The sequence below is a fragment of the Neoarius graeffei genome, chromosome 10 (assembly GCF_027579695.1).
Source record: "Neoarius graeffei isolate fNeoGra1 chromosome 10, fNeoGra1.pri, whole genome shotgun sequence".
Lineage (NCBI taxonomy): Eukaryota > Metazoa > Chordata > Actinopteri > Siluriformes > Ariidae > Neoarius > Neoarius graeffei.
Window position 1 is genome coordinate 70,583,495 of NC_083578.1, and position 16,145 is coordinate 70,599,639.

The 16,145-nt window shown below is 42.8% G+C and overlaps 1 protein-coding gene across 1 annotated transcript in view; it reads right to left on the minus strand.

Annotated features, from left to right (window-relative positions):
• nphp4 (nephronophthisis 4) overlaps window positions 1-16,145 on the minus strand; it is a 522,237-nt gene that overhangs the window by 42,354 nt on the left and 463,738 nt on the right. Inside the window, exon 23 of the mRNA XM_060932193.1 lies at window positions 14,896-14,970. Within this exon, the coding sequence (XP_060788176.1) occupies window positions 14,896-14,970 (75 nt within the window). The remainder of the gene's footprint in view (window positions 1-14,895; window positions 14,971-16,145) is intronic.

Below are 16,145 nucleotides of genomic sequence, written 5' to 3' on the forward strand. Positions count from 1 at the left end.
TTCTCTTGTTGCTGATCTGGGCCAGATCATGCCCAGCTGAAGCTCCAGATAGGCTGGTGGGGAGCATCTGGTGGGGAGCACTTCTCTTGGTTACTGGGACGCACAGCTCCATCGTTAAGTCCTCCAACCAGGCTTTGTAGCCACTCTTCCTGTACTTCCATTCATCTCCACCAGCAGATCTGGCAGCCACAAATGCATTGTAGCACGCCACAGACAAAAAATAAAAAAACAGCCTCCTCCACCACTTTGAAGACCTGTGATCGATTTGGTAGTACCCCACCATCTGGTCGAGCAGGTCTACACCCTTCATATGTTGCTGGTAGTCAGCAAGGCAGGCTGGCACCTTGACCTCCACCTGATGCTGAGCCTCGATCTTCCTTTTCACTGACCCCAAAGCCATGGGGTCATGGTGGTTGGACAGGACCATTACTGCCTTGGTGTCCTGCCACACGCACAAGGTCAGCTCATCCTGTTGAGCCACCCGATACTGATGCCTGGCCATGCCAGCCTGCTTGCTGAGCTCCTTGGTCTTCGGTAGGCCCCTTCTGTTTGCGCGCACCGTCCCACAAGCCTGAATTCCCCTTGCCTTCGGGTAAACCAGCAAGGGCACGCTTGTGTAGAAGTTATCCATGTAAACAGACAGGTGTGATCCGTAGTATGGGCTGGCCAGGTCGGTGACGATGCGGTGCGCCAGGTTGATCTCCGCCTTGCCCTCTGTGGCCCCCGTATACACCTGAAAGCTGGTGACGTAGCCAGTTGTACTTTCTGCCATGACCCATACCTTCACTCCCCATTTTACTGGCTTCATGGGGAGGTACTGCCGGAATGCCAGCCGCCCTTTGTACTTGACCATGGACTCGTCCACGGTCACGATACCATTAACTTCATAAAGGGCCTGGTATTGGTTCAGGAGGAGGTCCAAGAAGCACCGCAGTTTCCATAGCCTGTCCGATTTGTCCACTTTAGGGTCAGTGTTGTCTTGGAGATGTAGATATCTAAACATGATTCAAGATTCAAAAAGTTTTTGCTGGCTGGATTTCTTTATGATGTTTGATGTCCATGTAAACTTATGACGTGTACGTGTTGGCCATTATTGTTTTTATTTTTGTGTATTGTGCTATGCATATGAATTTATTTATCTATTCCATATGTATTGTTATTTAAGTTATTTATTTATAATTGTATTACTATTTATCAATGTTGTACATTTGGGACATTTAGGTATTTGGGACATGTAGTTTTGCTTTACGATTCAGGATAAAGTAAAGTTACTGCCCAATACTGCTATTTATTATACTACTATTACTATTGCTATATACTGTTACTATACTATCACTAAAGCATAATCATTATTATTATTATTATTATTATTATTAGTAGTAGTAGTAGTAGTAGTAGTAGTAGTAGGCCTAGTAGAAGGCTCTAACACCACTTCGGGTACATTACTGGCCATGATGGAGACATCACTGCAAAATAATAATAATAATAATAATATTATTATTATTATTATTATTATTATTATTATTATATAATTTATTAATTATTCATTTTATTATTATTAATAATAAATTAATAAAACCCTGCATCGTATGTCTTGCATTATGCAATTATACTGTATACTGCAGTAACACTAGTTAAAAAAATCCTAGTTTTCATACTGCAGTAATTCGCCGAGGTTTTTTTTTTCATAAGGGTAACGCCACGCAATAAGACACAGAAGTCGTCAGAAGAGAGCGCAAGAATAAATAATTACCTCCAGATCATGTCGAAGCGATCTCGTGCCATCACTCGGGGGACATTTGTCTGATACAGCCACTTGCTCTGTCTCCAGTAATCCCGGCGAGTTGGTAGTTTCATTATCCCAAAAGTTATGCAGAGACCGATGAACGATTTCATTTCCTGTTTTGAGACGGCGCTCCACTTTAAGTTTGATGGTGTGTGACCGCGCGTCTGATCAGCATATACATTTGTCTGTGTCACCAACATATCCCAAACTTCCTCAGTGAAAATATTCGAAAATACATCTAAAGGGCTTGCATCTTCAGATATCGGCACCTTTAGCCCAGGTGTCCGAGTGAACTTTTGTTGACGTGGGGGGTGAAATCCATCTGACTGCCAGTCCACTTGGAAGCCTTGGAATTCCTCCTCCTCATCATCCTCTCGAAACAAATCCCACTCCTGTTCTCTATCTAAGGGGTCTTCCGGCACATCTCCCTCTATCTCTTCCTCGATTAAAATCTGTTCACCCCCCTCCAACTCCACATCACTTCCATCGCTGTCACAGCATGTCTCCGCAGTAACCGCAGCCATTTTCGCCGGTGTTAAATAGCTAAACAAACGCACGTGTGCAGAACAGCGAGTATGGCTGATTGATTGACGTTATTATCGACAAATCACACAACACATTTTTGGTCACATGGTCTTAAAAAATCGAAAACACCCACCACATGTGTATTTGAACTAATGATTGTGCATTACATGCTGCATGCGCCTTGAAAAAAATGACAAATCAACAATGCTGCGTTATGCAGCAACCGGCATTTGGGGCAATGTTGCGTTATGCAACAACCGGCGCTAGGGGCAATGTTGCGCGACGCAGCATCCGGCGTCAATGGGTTAATCAAGATATGGAATTTATAGCACATTTTTATGATCCGGCATTATTGTCAGAAATAAATTTTGTTGGATGCTCACATTTTTTAAATCATAAAGTTTTCATTTATCGAATTTGCAAAAATAAAAATGCTCTGTTTCTCAAAATCCATCCATCCATTGTCCCATCCTCAGGTTTGAGGGTCAGGGACTCCGAACTGCCGCACCATCTCCTTCCATGTTCCTTGATCAAGCGCCAGGGCTGTACAATGCGTAAGTGACCTTCCCATCCATTCTTTGATGTCATCACCCCATCTTTTTCATTGTCTTCCTCTGGATCGCTTTCTCAAAATCCAGTGAATGTGTATAAAACATAATAGTTATTCCACTCAATCTCGTCGTACGTGGCTTACAGCCAACTCAGCAGTACGTGCCTCGTTGGCTATCAGCTCACGTCCGACTCGATTTCATGGTATAACTGTTAAATATACACTCCCCTGTGACATCATCTCAATAATGTAGCTTAGCAATTAAAGCTTACTCTTAGCAAACAGAATACATGTTTATGATGTTATTATGCTTATTATAAACCCCGTGCTACATGAGGTTTAAGTTTTTATGACAATATCTTGACAACATATCACCACTCTGACTGCCGTTGTATGATAGATGAGCACTGGTCCTTTTGGTTTTTACTATTGTGGCAGCGGGGGCGTGGTCAAGCACCGGTCTGTGACAGGAGGGCGGAGTTGGGGAAGGTAAGTGGCAGAATCGCTTCACCTGAGTGTCATTAACCTGTGTTTTGTGTGTTCTCCCCAGTAAACCGCCCTATTTAAGGAGGGAGAGCGAGAGCAGAGGAGATCATCCCCGGACGAGACGCTGTGTGTGTGTGTCTCTCTCGCTATTTGAACATTATTGTAAACCTGAAAAGTGTGGCAATAAAGCCGATAGTTAAACCTGATCTCTGTCCTGCCGTCCTCTGTGCTCCACCCACACGCGATTTTCGCTACAACTATCTATTTGTTATTCATACAGATCAGGATAGACAGATAAGGCTAGAACAAGTTTTTCGTCCATTTTCTTGGTGACCAGTGTGACAAGTCCCACCTATAATTTGGTTGCCTGAAAAGAAGCGATATAGTGACAACCCCAGTACCTTTCTGAAAAGTTCAAAAATGTTCAACTAGTAGCACTGGGCACGGCTGCACAATAAAACTCTGGGGGGGGAAAGAAAGAAAAAAAAGAGGCCGAATGCAGTGCTTTTTCTTTCAGCGGCTGCATACTCTCTCTCCTCATTTGGAACAATTCCTGACATTGATGCTCAGTAAAAAAAAAAACGCTACATGGACGCTAACCGTCACCTGTGTACATATCACTGTAATACAAAAAGGTGGTGTTCATGGAAGGGGGAAGCCATGGCATGATGGTTAGAGAAGCAGCTTTGGGAGCAAAAGGTTGCTGGTTCAATTCCCAGGAATGGCTTGAGCACCTAACCTCCGACTACTCCCCAGGCTGCTCTAGGTATGTTGTATGCTGCTCTGGATAAGAGCGTCTGCAGAATGGAATGGAACATTGCTTATTAGGTAACAGGCTACATTGCATTGAGTCCAATGTCAAAATCTTTCTATTCAATTACTGACCACAACACAGATTCTGTATTCATTTGGTAGGCCACATTTGAACCACTCTGGCGCATGCTTGACACCCCAGAGTTTTATCAAACGTGATATCTCTCATTGAACATATGCATTAAGTGCTGCTGTCAGCTTTACAGAAGCACTGACACTTCTTCACATGACTCTAGGTGGAGTCACTTGGAGTGTTGACCCTCACTGAGTATCGGAGTATGGAGAGAAGTGTGTGAGACTGTCTGCATGTGTCAGCAGAAACTTAAAGGGTAAGTCTCTCTAGGCTGCATATGGCAGCTGAAGCTTGAAGGCAAAACTACAGGAGCATGCGCACACACACACACACACACACAATAAGTCAGATATGGTCACTTGTGGACTGACACATCACTCTTTCTGTCTCTCTCTCTCACTCACAAGCTCATATACTTGTACACACACACACACACACACAATAAGTCAGCTATGGTCACTTGCGGACTCTCTCTCTCTCTCTCTCTCTCTCTCTCTCTCTCTCTCACAAGCTCATATACTTGTACACACACACACACAAGTCAGATATGGTCACTTGTGGACTGACACATCACTCTCTCTCTCTCTCTCTCTCTCTCTCTCACACGCAAGCTCATATATAGTGCTCAGTGTAAATGAGTACACCCCCTTTGAAAAGTAACATTTTAAACAATATCTCAATGAACACAAACAATTTCCAAAATGTTGAATACACAAAGTTTAATATAACATCTGTTTAACTTATAACGTGAAAGTAAGGTTAATAATATAAACTTAGATTACACATTTTTCAGTTTTACTCAAATTAGGGTGATGCAAAAATGAGTACACGCCACAACAAAGACTACTACATCTAGTACTTTGTATGGCCTCCATGATTTTTAATGACAGCACCAAGTCTTCTAGGCATGGAATGAACAAGTTGGTGACATTTTGCAACATCAATTTTTTTTCCATTCTTCAACAATGAACTCTTTTAGTGACTGGATGCTGGATGGAGAGTGATGCTCAACTTGTCTCTTCAGAATTCTCATCTCATCTCATCTCATCTCATCTTTTCTTCCGCTTATCAGGGGCCGGGTCGCAGAGGCAGCAGTCTGAGCACGGAAGCCCAAACTTCCCTCTCCCCAGACATCTCGGCCAGCTCCTCGGGAAGAACACCGAGGCGTTCCCAGGCCAGCCGAGAGACATAATCCCTCCAGCGTGTCCTGGGTCTTCCCTGGGGCCTCCTCCCGGGGGGACATGCCTGGAACACCTCCCCAGGGAGGCGTTCAGGAGGCATCTGAAAGAGATGCCCGAGCCACCTCAGCTGATTCCTCTCGATGTGGAGGAGCAGCAGCTCTACTCCAAGCTCCTCCCGAGTGACTGTGCTTCTCACCCTATCTCTAAGGGAGCACCCAGCCACCCTGCAAAGGAAACTCATTTCGGCCGCTTGTATCCGCGATCTTGTTCTTTCGGTCATTACCCAAAGCTCATGACCATAGATGAGTGTCGGAACATAGATCAACCGGTAAATCGAGAGCTTCGCCTTTTGGCTCAGCTCCTTCTTCACCACGACAGACCGGTAACGCGACTGCATCACTGTGGAGGCTGCACCGATCCGCCTGTCGATCTCACACACCATCCTTCCCTCACTCGTGAACAAGATCCCGAGATACTTAAACTCCTCCACTTGAGGCAGGACTTCTCCACCAACCTGAAAAGGGCAAGCCACCCTTTTCTGGTCGAGAACCATGGCCTCGGACTTGGAGGTGCTGATTCTCATCCCAGCCACTTCATACTCGACTGCAAACTGCCCCAGTGCATGCTGAAGGTCCTGGTTTGAAGAAGCCAACAGGAAAACATCATCCGCAAAAAGCAGAGATGAAATCCTGTGGTTCCCAAACAGGATTCCCTCCGGCCCCTGGCTGCACCTAGAAATTCTGTCCATAAAAATTATGAACAGAATCGGTGACAAAGGGCAGCCCTGCCAGAGTCCAATATGCACTGGGAACAGGTCTGACTTACTGCCGGCAATGTGAACCAGACTCCTGCTCTGTTCGTACGGGGACCGGACAGCCCTTAGCAAAGATCCCCGAACCCCATACTCCCGAAGCACCCCCCCACAGGATACCACGAGGGACGCAGTTGAATGCCTTCTCCAGATCCACAAAGCACATGTGGACTGGTTGGGCAAACTCCCATGAACCCTTGAGCACCCTATGAAGGGTATAGAGCTGGTCCAATGTTCCACGACCAGGACGAAAACCGCATTGTTCCTCCTGGATCCGAGGTTCGACTATTGGCCGAATTCTCCTCTCCAGTACCCTGGAGTAAACCTTCCCAGGGAGGCTGAGAAATGTGATTCCCCTATAATTGGAGCACACTCTCCGGTCCCCTTTCTTAAAAAGAGGGACCACCACCCTGGTCTGCCACTCCAGAGGCACTGTCCCCAACCGCCACGCGATGTTGCAGAGGCGTGTCAGCCAAGACAGCCCCACAACATTCAGAGACTTGAGATACTCAGGGCGGATCTCATCCACCCCCGGTGCCTTGCCACCGAGGAGCTTGCAAACCACCTCAGTGACTTTGGCTTGTGTAATGGACGAGTCCACCTCTGAGTCATCAGCCTCCGCTTCCTCAAAGGAAGACGTGACGGTGGGATTGAGGAGATCCTCAAAGTATTCCTTCCACTGCCCGACAATATCCCCAGTCTGAGTGGACCATGTTCTCTTCAGAATTCCCCAAAGAAAATAATTTCTTTACACCACAAAGGTGAAGGCTACAAGAAGATCAGCAAAGCTTTACTTATCAGTCAGAATACTGTAGCAAAAGTGGTACAAAAATTTAAGAAAGATGGAACTGCAACCATCTCACAGAGACGTCCAGGTCGTCCACGGAAGTTAACACCTCGACAGGAGCGTCTTCTGATGAGAAGGTTGAAGAAAATTGGCATGCAAGTTCACTGCAGTTATCTAAAGAAGTAGAAAGCCAAACTGGGGTGACTATTTCCCGTGACACAATACGGCATACACTGCAGAGGAATGGCATGCATGGATGCCGTCCACGAAAGAAGCCTCTCCTAAAGCTCAGGCACAAAAAAGCCCGCCTAGACTTTGCCAGGGCCCATGCTGACAAAGATGAAGACTACTGGGACTCTATACTCTGGAGTGATGAGACCAAGATAAATGTTTTTGGAACTGATGGCTTCAAAACTGTATGGTGTCGCAAAGGTGAGGAATACAAAGAAAAATGCATGGTGCCTACGGTGAAACATGGTGGTGGCAGTGTCCTTATGTGGGGCTGCATGAGTGCTGCTGGTGTCGGGGAGCTGCATTTCACTGATGGCATCATGAATTCACAGATGTATTGCTCTATACTGAAAGAGAAGATGCTACCATCACTCCGTGCCCTTGGTCGTTGTGCACTTTTCCAACATGACTAAACACACATCTAAGGCCACTGTTGGATTTCTGAAGAAGAACAGGGTGAAAGTGATTCAGTGGCCAAGTATGTCTCCTGATCTGAACCCAGTTGAACACCTATGGGGAATTCTGAAGAGACAAGTTGAGCATCACTCTCCATCCAGCATCCAGTCACTAAAAGAGGTCATTGTTGAAGAATGGAAAAAGGTTGATGTTGCAAAATGTCGCCAACTTGTTCATTCCATGCCTAGAAGACTTGGTGCTGTCATTAAAAATCATGGAGGCCATACAAAGTACTAGATGTAGTAGTCTTTGTTGTGGCGTGTACTCATTTTTGCACCACCCTAATTTGAGTAAAACTGAAAAATGTGTAATCTAAGTTTATATTATTAATCTTACTTTCACGTTATAAGTTAAACAGATGTTATATTAAACTTTGTCGTTTCAACATTTTGGAAATTGTTTGTGTTCACTGAGATATTGTTTAAAATGTTACTTTTCAAAGGGGGTGCACTCATTTACACTGAGCACTGTACATGTACACACACGCGCACACACACACAATGAGTCAGATATGGTCACTTGTGGACTGACACTTCACTCTCTCTCTCTCTCTCTCACTCACGCTCATATACTTGTACACACACACACACACACACACACACACACACAATAAGTCAGATATGGTCACTTGTGGACTGACACTTCACTCTCTCTCTCTCTCTCTCTCTCTCTCTCTCTCTCTCTCTCACTCACGCTCATATACTTGTACACACACACACACACACACACACACACACACACACACACACACACACACAATAAGTCAGATATGGTCACTTGTGGACTGACACATCACTCTCTCTCTCTCGCTCACTCACCTCTCACAAGCTCATATGCTTGTACACACACACACACCCTACACACTAGACTCACTGATTCAAACTGCCCAATCAAATCAGCTTGAAATGATTAAGGTAACAAAAAAAAAAAATTGAACTCGTCAGCTCCCATTACAAATGTCAAAAGCAAATTAGGAATTGCCCAGAGAAGAACTATGGCTGCTGAAATGCATGGCCAAGAGCCAGGAATATAGACAGAGAGCTTGAGCCTGACATCCAAAACCCAGCCAAGAGAACTGCGCTCAAACAACCTGCTGAGTGCCGAGTTGTTTTCTGCACACATGCTCTGATGTTCCTCAGGAGACAAGCTGCACAATTTATGATTTAAAAGCAGACTCACTACCCAGGATAAAGAGCTGTTCTGGGAAATTTGGAGGATTTGCTCTTGGAGTTCTATCAAACCTAAATTATCTCAGAGGGGCAGCACGTTACAACACTTTCACAGCCTTTTAAGTGCTACATGCCTTGAACAACTGCTCACATTTTTTAAATCATGTTTTTGACTTGCCATTTATGTCCCGTGACTCATTTTTGCCCTAATTAAATGTGAAAATTAAAATCAATTTTGACCAAGCATTGGCCTTGTGTATCCACAAAGCATAAAGAACCTTAGGGCAGGTTCCCTTTCTTTTTAGAGTTAGTGACTTAAGTTCAAAAGTTACACCAGTATTTATACAGGGAAAGCTTCTTGTATTGCTGGGTTTCAGTCATGTGACTTTTCTTAGCAGTTTTACTGGAAGTGAAGTTCCTGGTGGTCAAAGAAACCAGAATGCCTGCTGGAGTGCTAACAACTAACGATAACTCATCAGAGTATGCTCGTAATTGAGAAGCCACTGTTCGCTCTAGATATATTCAGAAGATTGCTATGTGCAATGGAATCGACCCCTACAGTCTGGGAAAGAAGGATTTGTCATATGATCTTGAAAACTACCCTTCAGTCGAGTTCCCCGACATCTCAAACTATCTGGTGTTGCAGATGTCCTTCTACACCGCAAAACAGATGAAAGCATGGAAGAGTATGGAGGCTTACAACTTTTTTGTATGTGGCTGAAAGAGAGAGAGATTGGGATAGTGTGTGTGTAAGGGTTGAAAGAGAGAGAGATTGGGACAGTATGTGTGTAAGGGTTGAAAAAGAGAGAGATTGGGACAGTATGTGTGTAAGGGTTGAAAAAGAGAGAGATTGGGGTAGTGTGTGTAAGGGTTGAAAAAGAGAGAGAGATTGGGGTAGTGTGTGTGTAAGGGTTGAAAAAGAGAGAGATTGGGGTAGTGTGTGTGTAAGGGTTGAAAAAGAGAGAGATTGGGGTAGTGTGTGTGTGTAAGGGTTGAAAAAGAGAGAGATTGGGGTAGTGTGTGTGTAAGGGTTGAAAAAGAGAGAGATTGGGGTAGTGTGTGTGTAAGGGTTGAAAAAGAGAGAGATTGGGGTAGTGTGTGTGTAAGGGTTGAAAAAGAGAGAGAGATTGGGGTAGTGTGTGTGTAAGGGTTGAAAAAGAGAGAGATTGGGGTAGTGTGTGTGTAAGGGTTGAAAAAGAGAGAGATTGGGGTAGTGTGTGTAAGGGTTGAAAAAGAGAGAGATTGGGGTAGTGTGTGTGTAAGGGTTGAAAAAGAGAGAGATTGGGGTAGTGTGTGTGTAAGAGTTGAAAAAGAGAGAGATTGGGGTAGTGTGTGTGTAAGGGTTGAAAAGGAGAGAGAGATTGGGGTAGTGTGTGTGTAAGGGTTGAAAAGGAGAGAGAGATTGGGGTAGTGTGTGTGTAAGGGTTGAAAAGGAGAAAGAGATTGGGGTAGTGTGTGTCGGGGTTGAAAAAGAGAGAGATGGTACATGTCTTCACGGAAGAGAGAAACTATTTTGAATGTGTGTTTGTAGGATTGAGAAAGATACAGGAAATAAAAACCAAAGACTACGAGAATGCTCCCTTTCCTGGTTACAAGATATACAGGGTGTTTTAAAAAATTTGATATTATTTGAGATGCAAATATCCCAGAAACTACATCGTCTAGGCAAATGAAACTGAACAGGCTTAATGTTGAGCAATATAAAATTGATTTCTCAAAATTTGAATGAGAAATTCAACAGGTATGCGGATTCCATGAACGATTTCGCAAATCTCAATATGCACGCCGTCTGAGACACAGACAGCCTTCCTCTTTGAACTTTTTGTGCCGTGTCCAAATCTGCATTGCAGTTGGTGTGTTTTTAGAGAATTCTCTCATAAATGCACGCTGCAGTCTTGTTGGACTGTGTTCGAGTGTACTCTAACACACAAAACGCCTTTTCTTTTCCAGTGAATGGCATTTCTATACCTAAAAAGATAAAAACAAAAAAACATTAAACATAAAATTTTGACCTATTTCCACACATGCTGTTAAAATTTGAGATCAATCAAACGAGAACTGGCAGAGTCATTAGATTGTGAAATGATTTAAATTTTTTTTAAACACCCTGTGCGTTTATACAACCGAAAGTATCTGGACACATGACCTTCCTCTAACTTTTGCCAAAGAAGCACACAGTCGTTGACACCGTCTTTGTTTAATGTGTAAGTAAGATTCCCCTTCACTGGAAGTGAGAGGCCCAAACCTGTTCCAGTATTGCAGTGTCCTGGTGAAGACGTGCCTTGTGACCGAAATCACTCACTTGTTCATTGCTCTCTACTCACTATCTAAGGAATTCTGTATCAAAGTCCTTCCCACGCCATGTGGCGTATAGGGCGGCGCCGATCTCCGTTTCCGCAGCCCTCGGCCTCTCGCCTATTACATACAGTAGCTAGGGTTACAGTGAGGGGCTAGTCCTCTGATAACCGTGAGTGTTTGACTTCCTACTCGCATCTGTATTGCAGCGTGCCTTGCCAGACGGCAGTGGGCACCATTTTTATGATGGTCTTTGGTATGACCCGACCATCTCCTGATCGAAAGGCGGACACGCTAACCACTGGCCAACTCGCGGTAAGGAATTCTACACTACCGTTCAAAAGTTTGGGGTCACTTTGAAATGTCCTTATTTTTGAAAGAAAAGCACTGTTCTTTTCAATGAAGATCACTTTAAACTAATCAGAAATCCACTCTATACATTGCTAATGTGCTAAATGACTATTCTAGCTGCAAATGTCTGGTTTTTGGTGCAATATCTCCATAGGTGTATAGAGGCCCATTTCCAGCAACTATCACTCCAGTGTTCTAATGGTACAATGTGTTTGCTCATTGCCTCAGAAGGCTAATGGATGATTAGAAAACCCTTGTACAATCATGTTAGCACAGCTGAAAACAGTTGAGCTCTTTAGAGAAGCTATAAAACTGACCTTCCTTTGAGCAGATTGCGTTTCTGGAGCATCACATTTGTGGGGTCGATTAAATGCTCAAAATGGCCAGAAAAATGTCTTGACTATATTTTCTATTCATTTTACAACTTATGGTGGTAAATAAAAGTGTGACTTTTCATGGAAAACACAAATTTGTCTGGGTGACCCCAAACTTTTGAACGGTAGTGTATATAGACGACTATATAGTGAGCTCATTGGCAAAATGAAAAACACTTTCGGATACTACTGTCGCACAGTTAAAACATGCCAGTTCAGTGGAATAATGGCGAACACACAGGTGGAGTTTGAATAAAGGCAGGTCGTCTGGATGCAAAGTTTTCACATCAAAAAGTACCTGTGATTAAAAGTATGAAAATGAGTTTCAAGCCCATGAACGGATCTCTGGTCTACTTGAAAACAGTGGTCTGGACTTTGGCCAATGGTCGACCCTGGGTACAAACCTAAGCATTTTGGCTTTTAATTAGTTGTGTTTTTCAATAGCTACTTGTTTAAGAATTTAAGGCCAGTCAGTAAGTTCTCTCGCCAAAACACTGACGGTCTCCATTATCAAATCTGTAGTACCAAGTTCTCCAAATTTTACTTTGGTTGAGTTCTATAACACAGGGTCATCTCTGGGCCAGTTTTCATTAAAATATCTCATAATTTTCCTTCCATTTTTAAAAATTATTCTAGGGCACGGTCTTTTCTGTCAATATCCGACCTGTTTATTTCACACCAACTACATGCTGTCAAATCTGGCCAACGTACACTGCTGCATGTTAAAAATAAGAGACTAGGGAGAGAGAGGGAAAAAAAACCAGAAACTAGAAAGATGACAAGAAAAATATAGAAAAAAGCATTCATTAATGCGGTTCCTAACTGGGGCAACAGAAACTTGTTTATCTTATTGTCCAGAGACTGAGAAGTTAAATCCTCATGATACCACAGTCATCCATGACCAGTGGTCCAAGAAAGCAAAATTGGCCTTGCTATCTTTCTGGGAGGGATGGCATTATTCTCTCCTCTGTCAATCACAGTGAGATTGACAAATTGTGGTTTCTCATAAGCTCATGGATGCAGAAGAGGGTCGATAGCCCTTTTGGCTGGTGGGTGGGAATTGGCCAAAATCAAATTAGGGAGAAAATGGGAAGGGGAAAAAAAAAAGTTGATTCACAAGGAGACCCACCACCATCATAACATAAAATAATAATATCCACACTTTTCTGATGATGATGTTCGTACTGCATTTGTACAAAAAAATTTAAAAAATAAATAAATAAATACGGTGATGTCCAAGGACAAGAGGTTTAAAAGCTTCATGTACATTTCTGTGCATTTCAGTTCCATAATTTCCTTGACATTCCTGATCTGTGTACGACTTTCACTTTATTTTTCTTACGTTTCTTTATTTTCCTCACTGATTATTTCTGTTAGATTTCATGTGTACCATCACTTTTCTCTTTATAGCAAAATCATTAATCTGAGGTGAATGCATCAGTCTTATAGGTCCAGTGTAAAAGACAGTACTCTGCTTAATCATATCCACAGAGATGTGTAAACATGCAACCAGAACGTCAAGGACGTAGTAGCTCATCTGTCCTGCCATCAAACAACCACGACGACCAAAACATCAAACGGAACTGAAATGTGACAATGTGAGAGAGGACCCACCTCCACGACAAATAGTTTACAACAGGAGAATCAACAAAGGACTAAATTTTGTTCCCTGAGGGAAGATCGACCCAAAACATCGATCAGAACTGAATTCGCTTGATAACTGAGAGAGGAGATACAATTCTAGTCCGAAGAAAATTACTAATTTGTTTGCAAAAAATTTGCCAATACAACGACCAAGTTTTGCGCAGAAAGTCTCGTTCTTTCAAATAAATCAATCAGAACAGAAATCCATTGAGAACTGAGAGAGGAGACACGATTTAACTGAAAATAAACAAAGTTGTAAACAAATTGTTTACAGCAAGAAAATCAACAAACAAATGACCAAGTTTTGTTCTCCGAGGGAAGATCTGCCCAGAACATCAACCAGAACTGAAACTGGGTGACAATTGCGAGAAGAGATACAATCCTAGTGAAAAGTCCAAAAACTCGTTAAGTAACCAAATTAGCAGTTTGTTAGCAAAAATTTGACAATGCAATGACCATGTTTTGTGCAGCGTGATGAGCGCTTTCGAACAAAACAATCGGAACAGAAATCTGTGCAGAATTGACAGAGGAGATATGACTTAACTGAAACAAACAAACGGCCAAGTTTTGTTCCTCAAGAGAAGATCTACCCAAAGCATCGACCAAAACTGGAATCGGATGAGAAATCAGAAAGGAGATGCAATTTTGGAAAATTCGTTAATTTGACCTAATTAGTAACTCGTTAGCAAAACATTTGACAAAACAATGACCAGGTTTTATGTGGAGTGACGAGTTCTTTCAAACAAAACAATCGGAATGGAAACCCGTGGAGAACTGACGTATGAGATACGATTTAACTGAATCGTGGACGACGGACGCCACGCCATGGCAACAGCTCATCGGCCTTATGGACAGATGAGCTAAACAATGACAACGTGCACGTAGATGGATTTATGGTAATCATCAAACCTGCAATTTCTATGCCACGGCAAGTTTTTTTTTCTTTTTTGCAATATTACCAACACATGATGCGCTCTTCATTGCATTCATTTATACATCAGTTAGCACAGATATCGTCACTTACTGTGAATTACTCATTTGAACTGTTTTGACATTGTGTCTTGAACATTAATGTCCTGCTTTAACATCTTTCTTCGGCGTTCCTCGGTACACTGTGCTCATGTTTGTTAGGGAAATCAGTGAGAAGAAGTGATAAAGTACATTGCATGTTACTTTTAAAGACTCGTTACAGTTCTTTAAGATATATTTACTCATTCCATGAAGCTCCTACTTGTTTTCTAGCTTTGATACATCGGAGCTGTTGCAAATTGCTTTTTCTTTCATACTGCAGAAAGGTCATGCAGAAATGTCTTGACGAAAATTACAGGAGACTGATGGAGGCAACAAGGATTAATGTTCTTACCTTGATAGATTTAGCCATCACTGTGTTAGACTGCTGGTGGTGAGCAAAATGCAAACTGTTTGAAGACTTTGAGTCCTAAAACATCAACACACGGGATTAGTCAAGAGCGCATAGTACATGTCTGAAATTGCTTGTTGATTATTTACTGTACTATACAGTGGGGAAAATAAGTATCGAGCGCGTCGACATTTTTCTCAGTAAATATATTTCTGATGGGGCTATTGACATGAAATTTTCACCAGATGTCGGTAACAACCCAAGTAATTCGCATATACAAAGAAATCATAACATACCAGAGCTTTTTTTTAAATTTTCTTTCTTTTTCTATTTTCATTTTATTTATTTATTTATTTTTTCTGTGTGTTTGTGTAGTTTGATGTATGTTTGAGTGTTTTGTCCGCCGGTTGTGGTGTAGCTCCGGACCCAGTTTTGGGCGTCGGTTCCCTCCAGGCCTTGGTTCGCTGTGGGCGATGCCTGTGCTCCCAGCTATGGACTGCAGTGAGCCTGTTGCTCATTTTACATCGTGGTTGTCCAGCGCTCTGTGCTTTAACGCTTGGCGTGATGTTCTGAGCGATGTTGCTCGGTGGTGTCGCGGCGGCTGTGCAGGCGGTTTGGACATACCAGCGCGCTGCATGGCGGAGCTTCTCTGCTCACTTTGTGGATCCATGGCGTGGTGTTCGAGCGATGTTGCTGACGGCGTCACGGCGGCGGTGCTGGAGATGTGGGACTTGTTTTCGTGCGCCTTTTGGTGGGACTGTGGCTGCTACACCACTGGAATTACATCCTGACCCCTACTTGGTGGACTTTTTACTTTTTATTTATTTATTATTATTTTTATTTTTTATTTTTTTTCCTTGTCTATAATTGTAAAGCATCCTTGGGTTTCTTGAAAGGCGCTATATAAATTTAACTTATTATTTTATTATTATTATTATTATTATTATATAAGTGTAATAAAGTAGAATGATACAGATAATAAGTACTGAACAGATGAAGAAAAGGAGGTGCAAAAAGGCGTAGAAAGTCAAGAAACCAGTTGAAATCTGTCAGTATTTAGAAAGCAATCCTGCCCCCGATCAGTGCAAATTAATATCTGCTAGTTTAGTCCTAAATGATGGCCCATGAAAAGGTTTCTCATTACCAAAGTGTCACACAAGAAGCATCTCATGATGGGTAAAAGCAAAGAGCTCTCTCAAGACCTTCGCAACCTTATTGTTGCACAACATACCGATGGCACTGGTTACAGATGT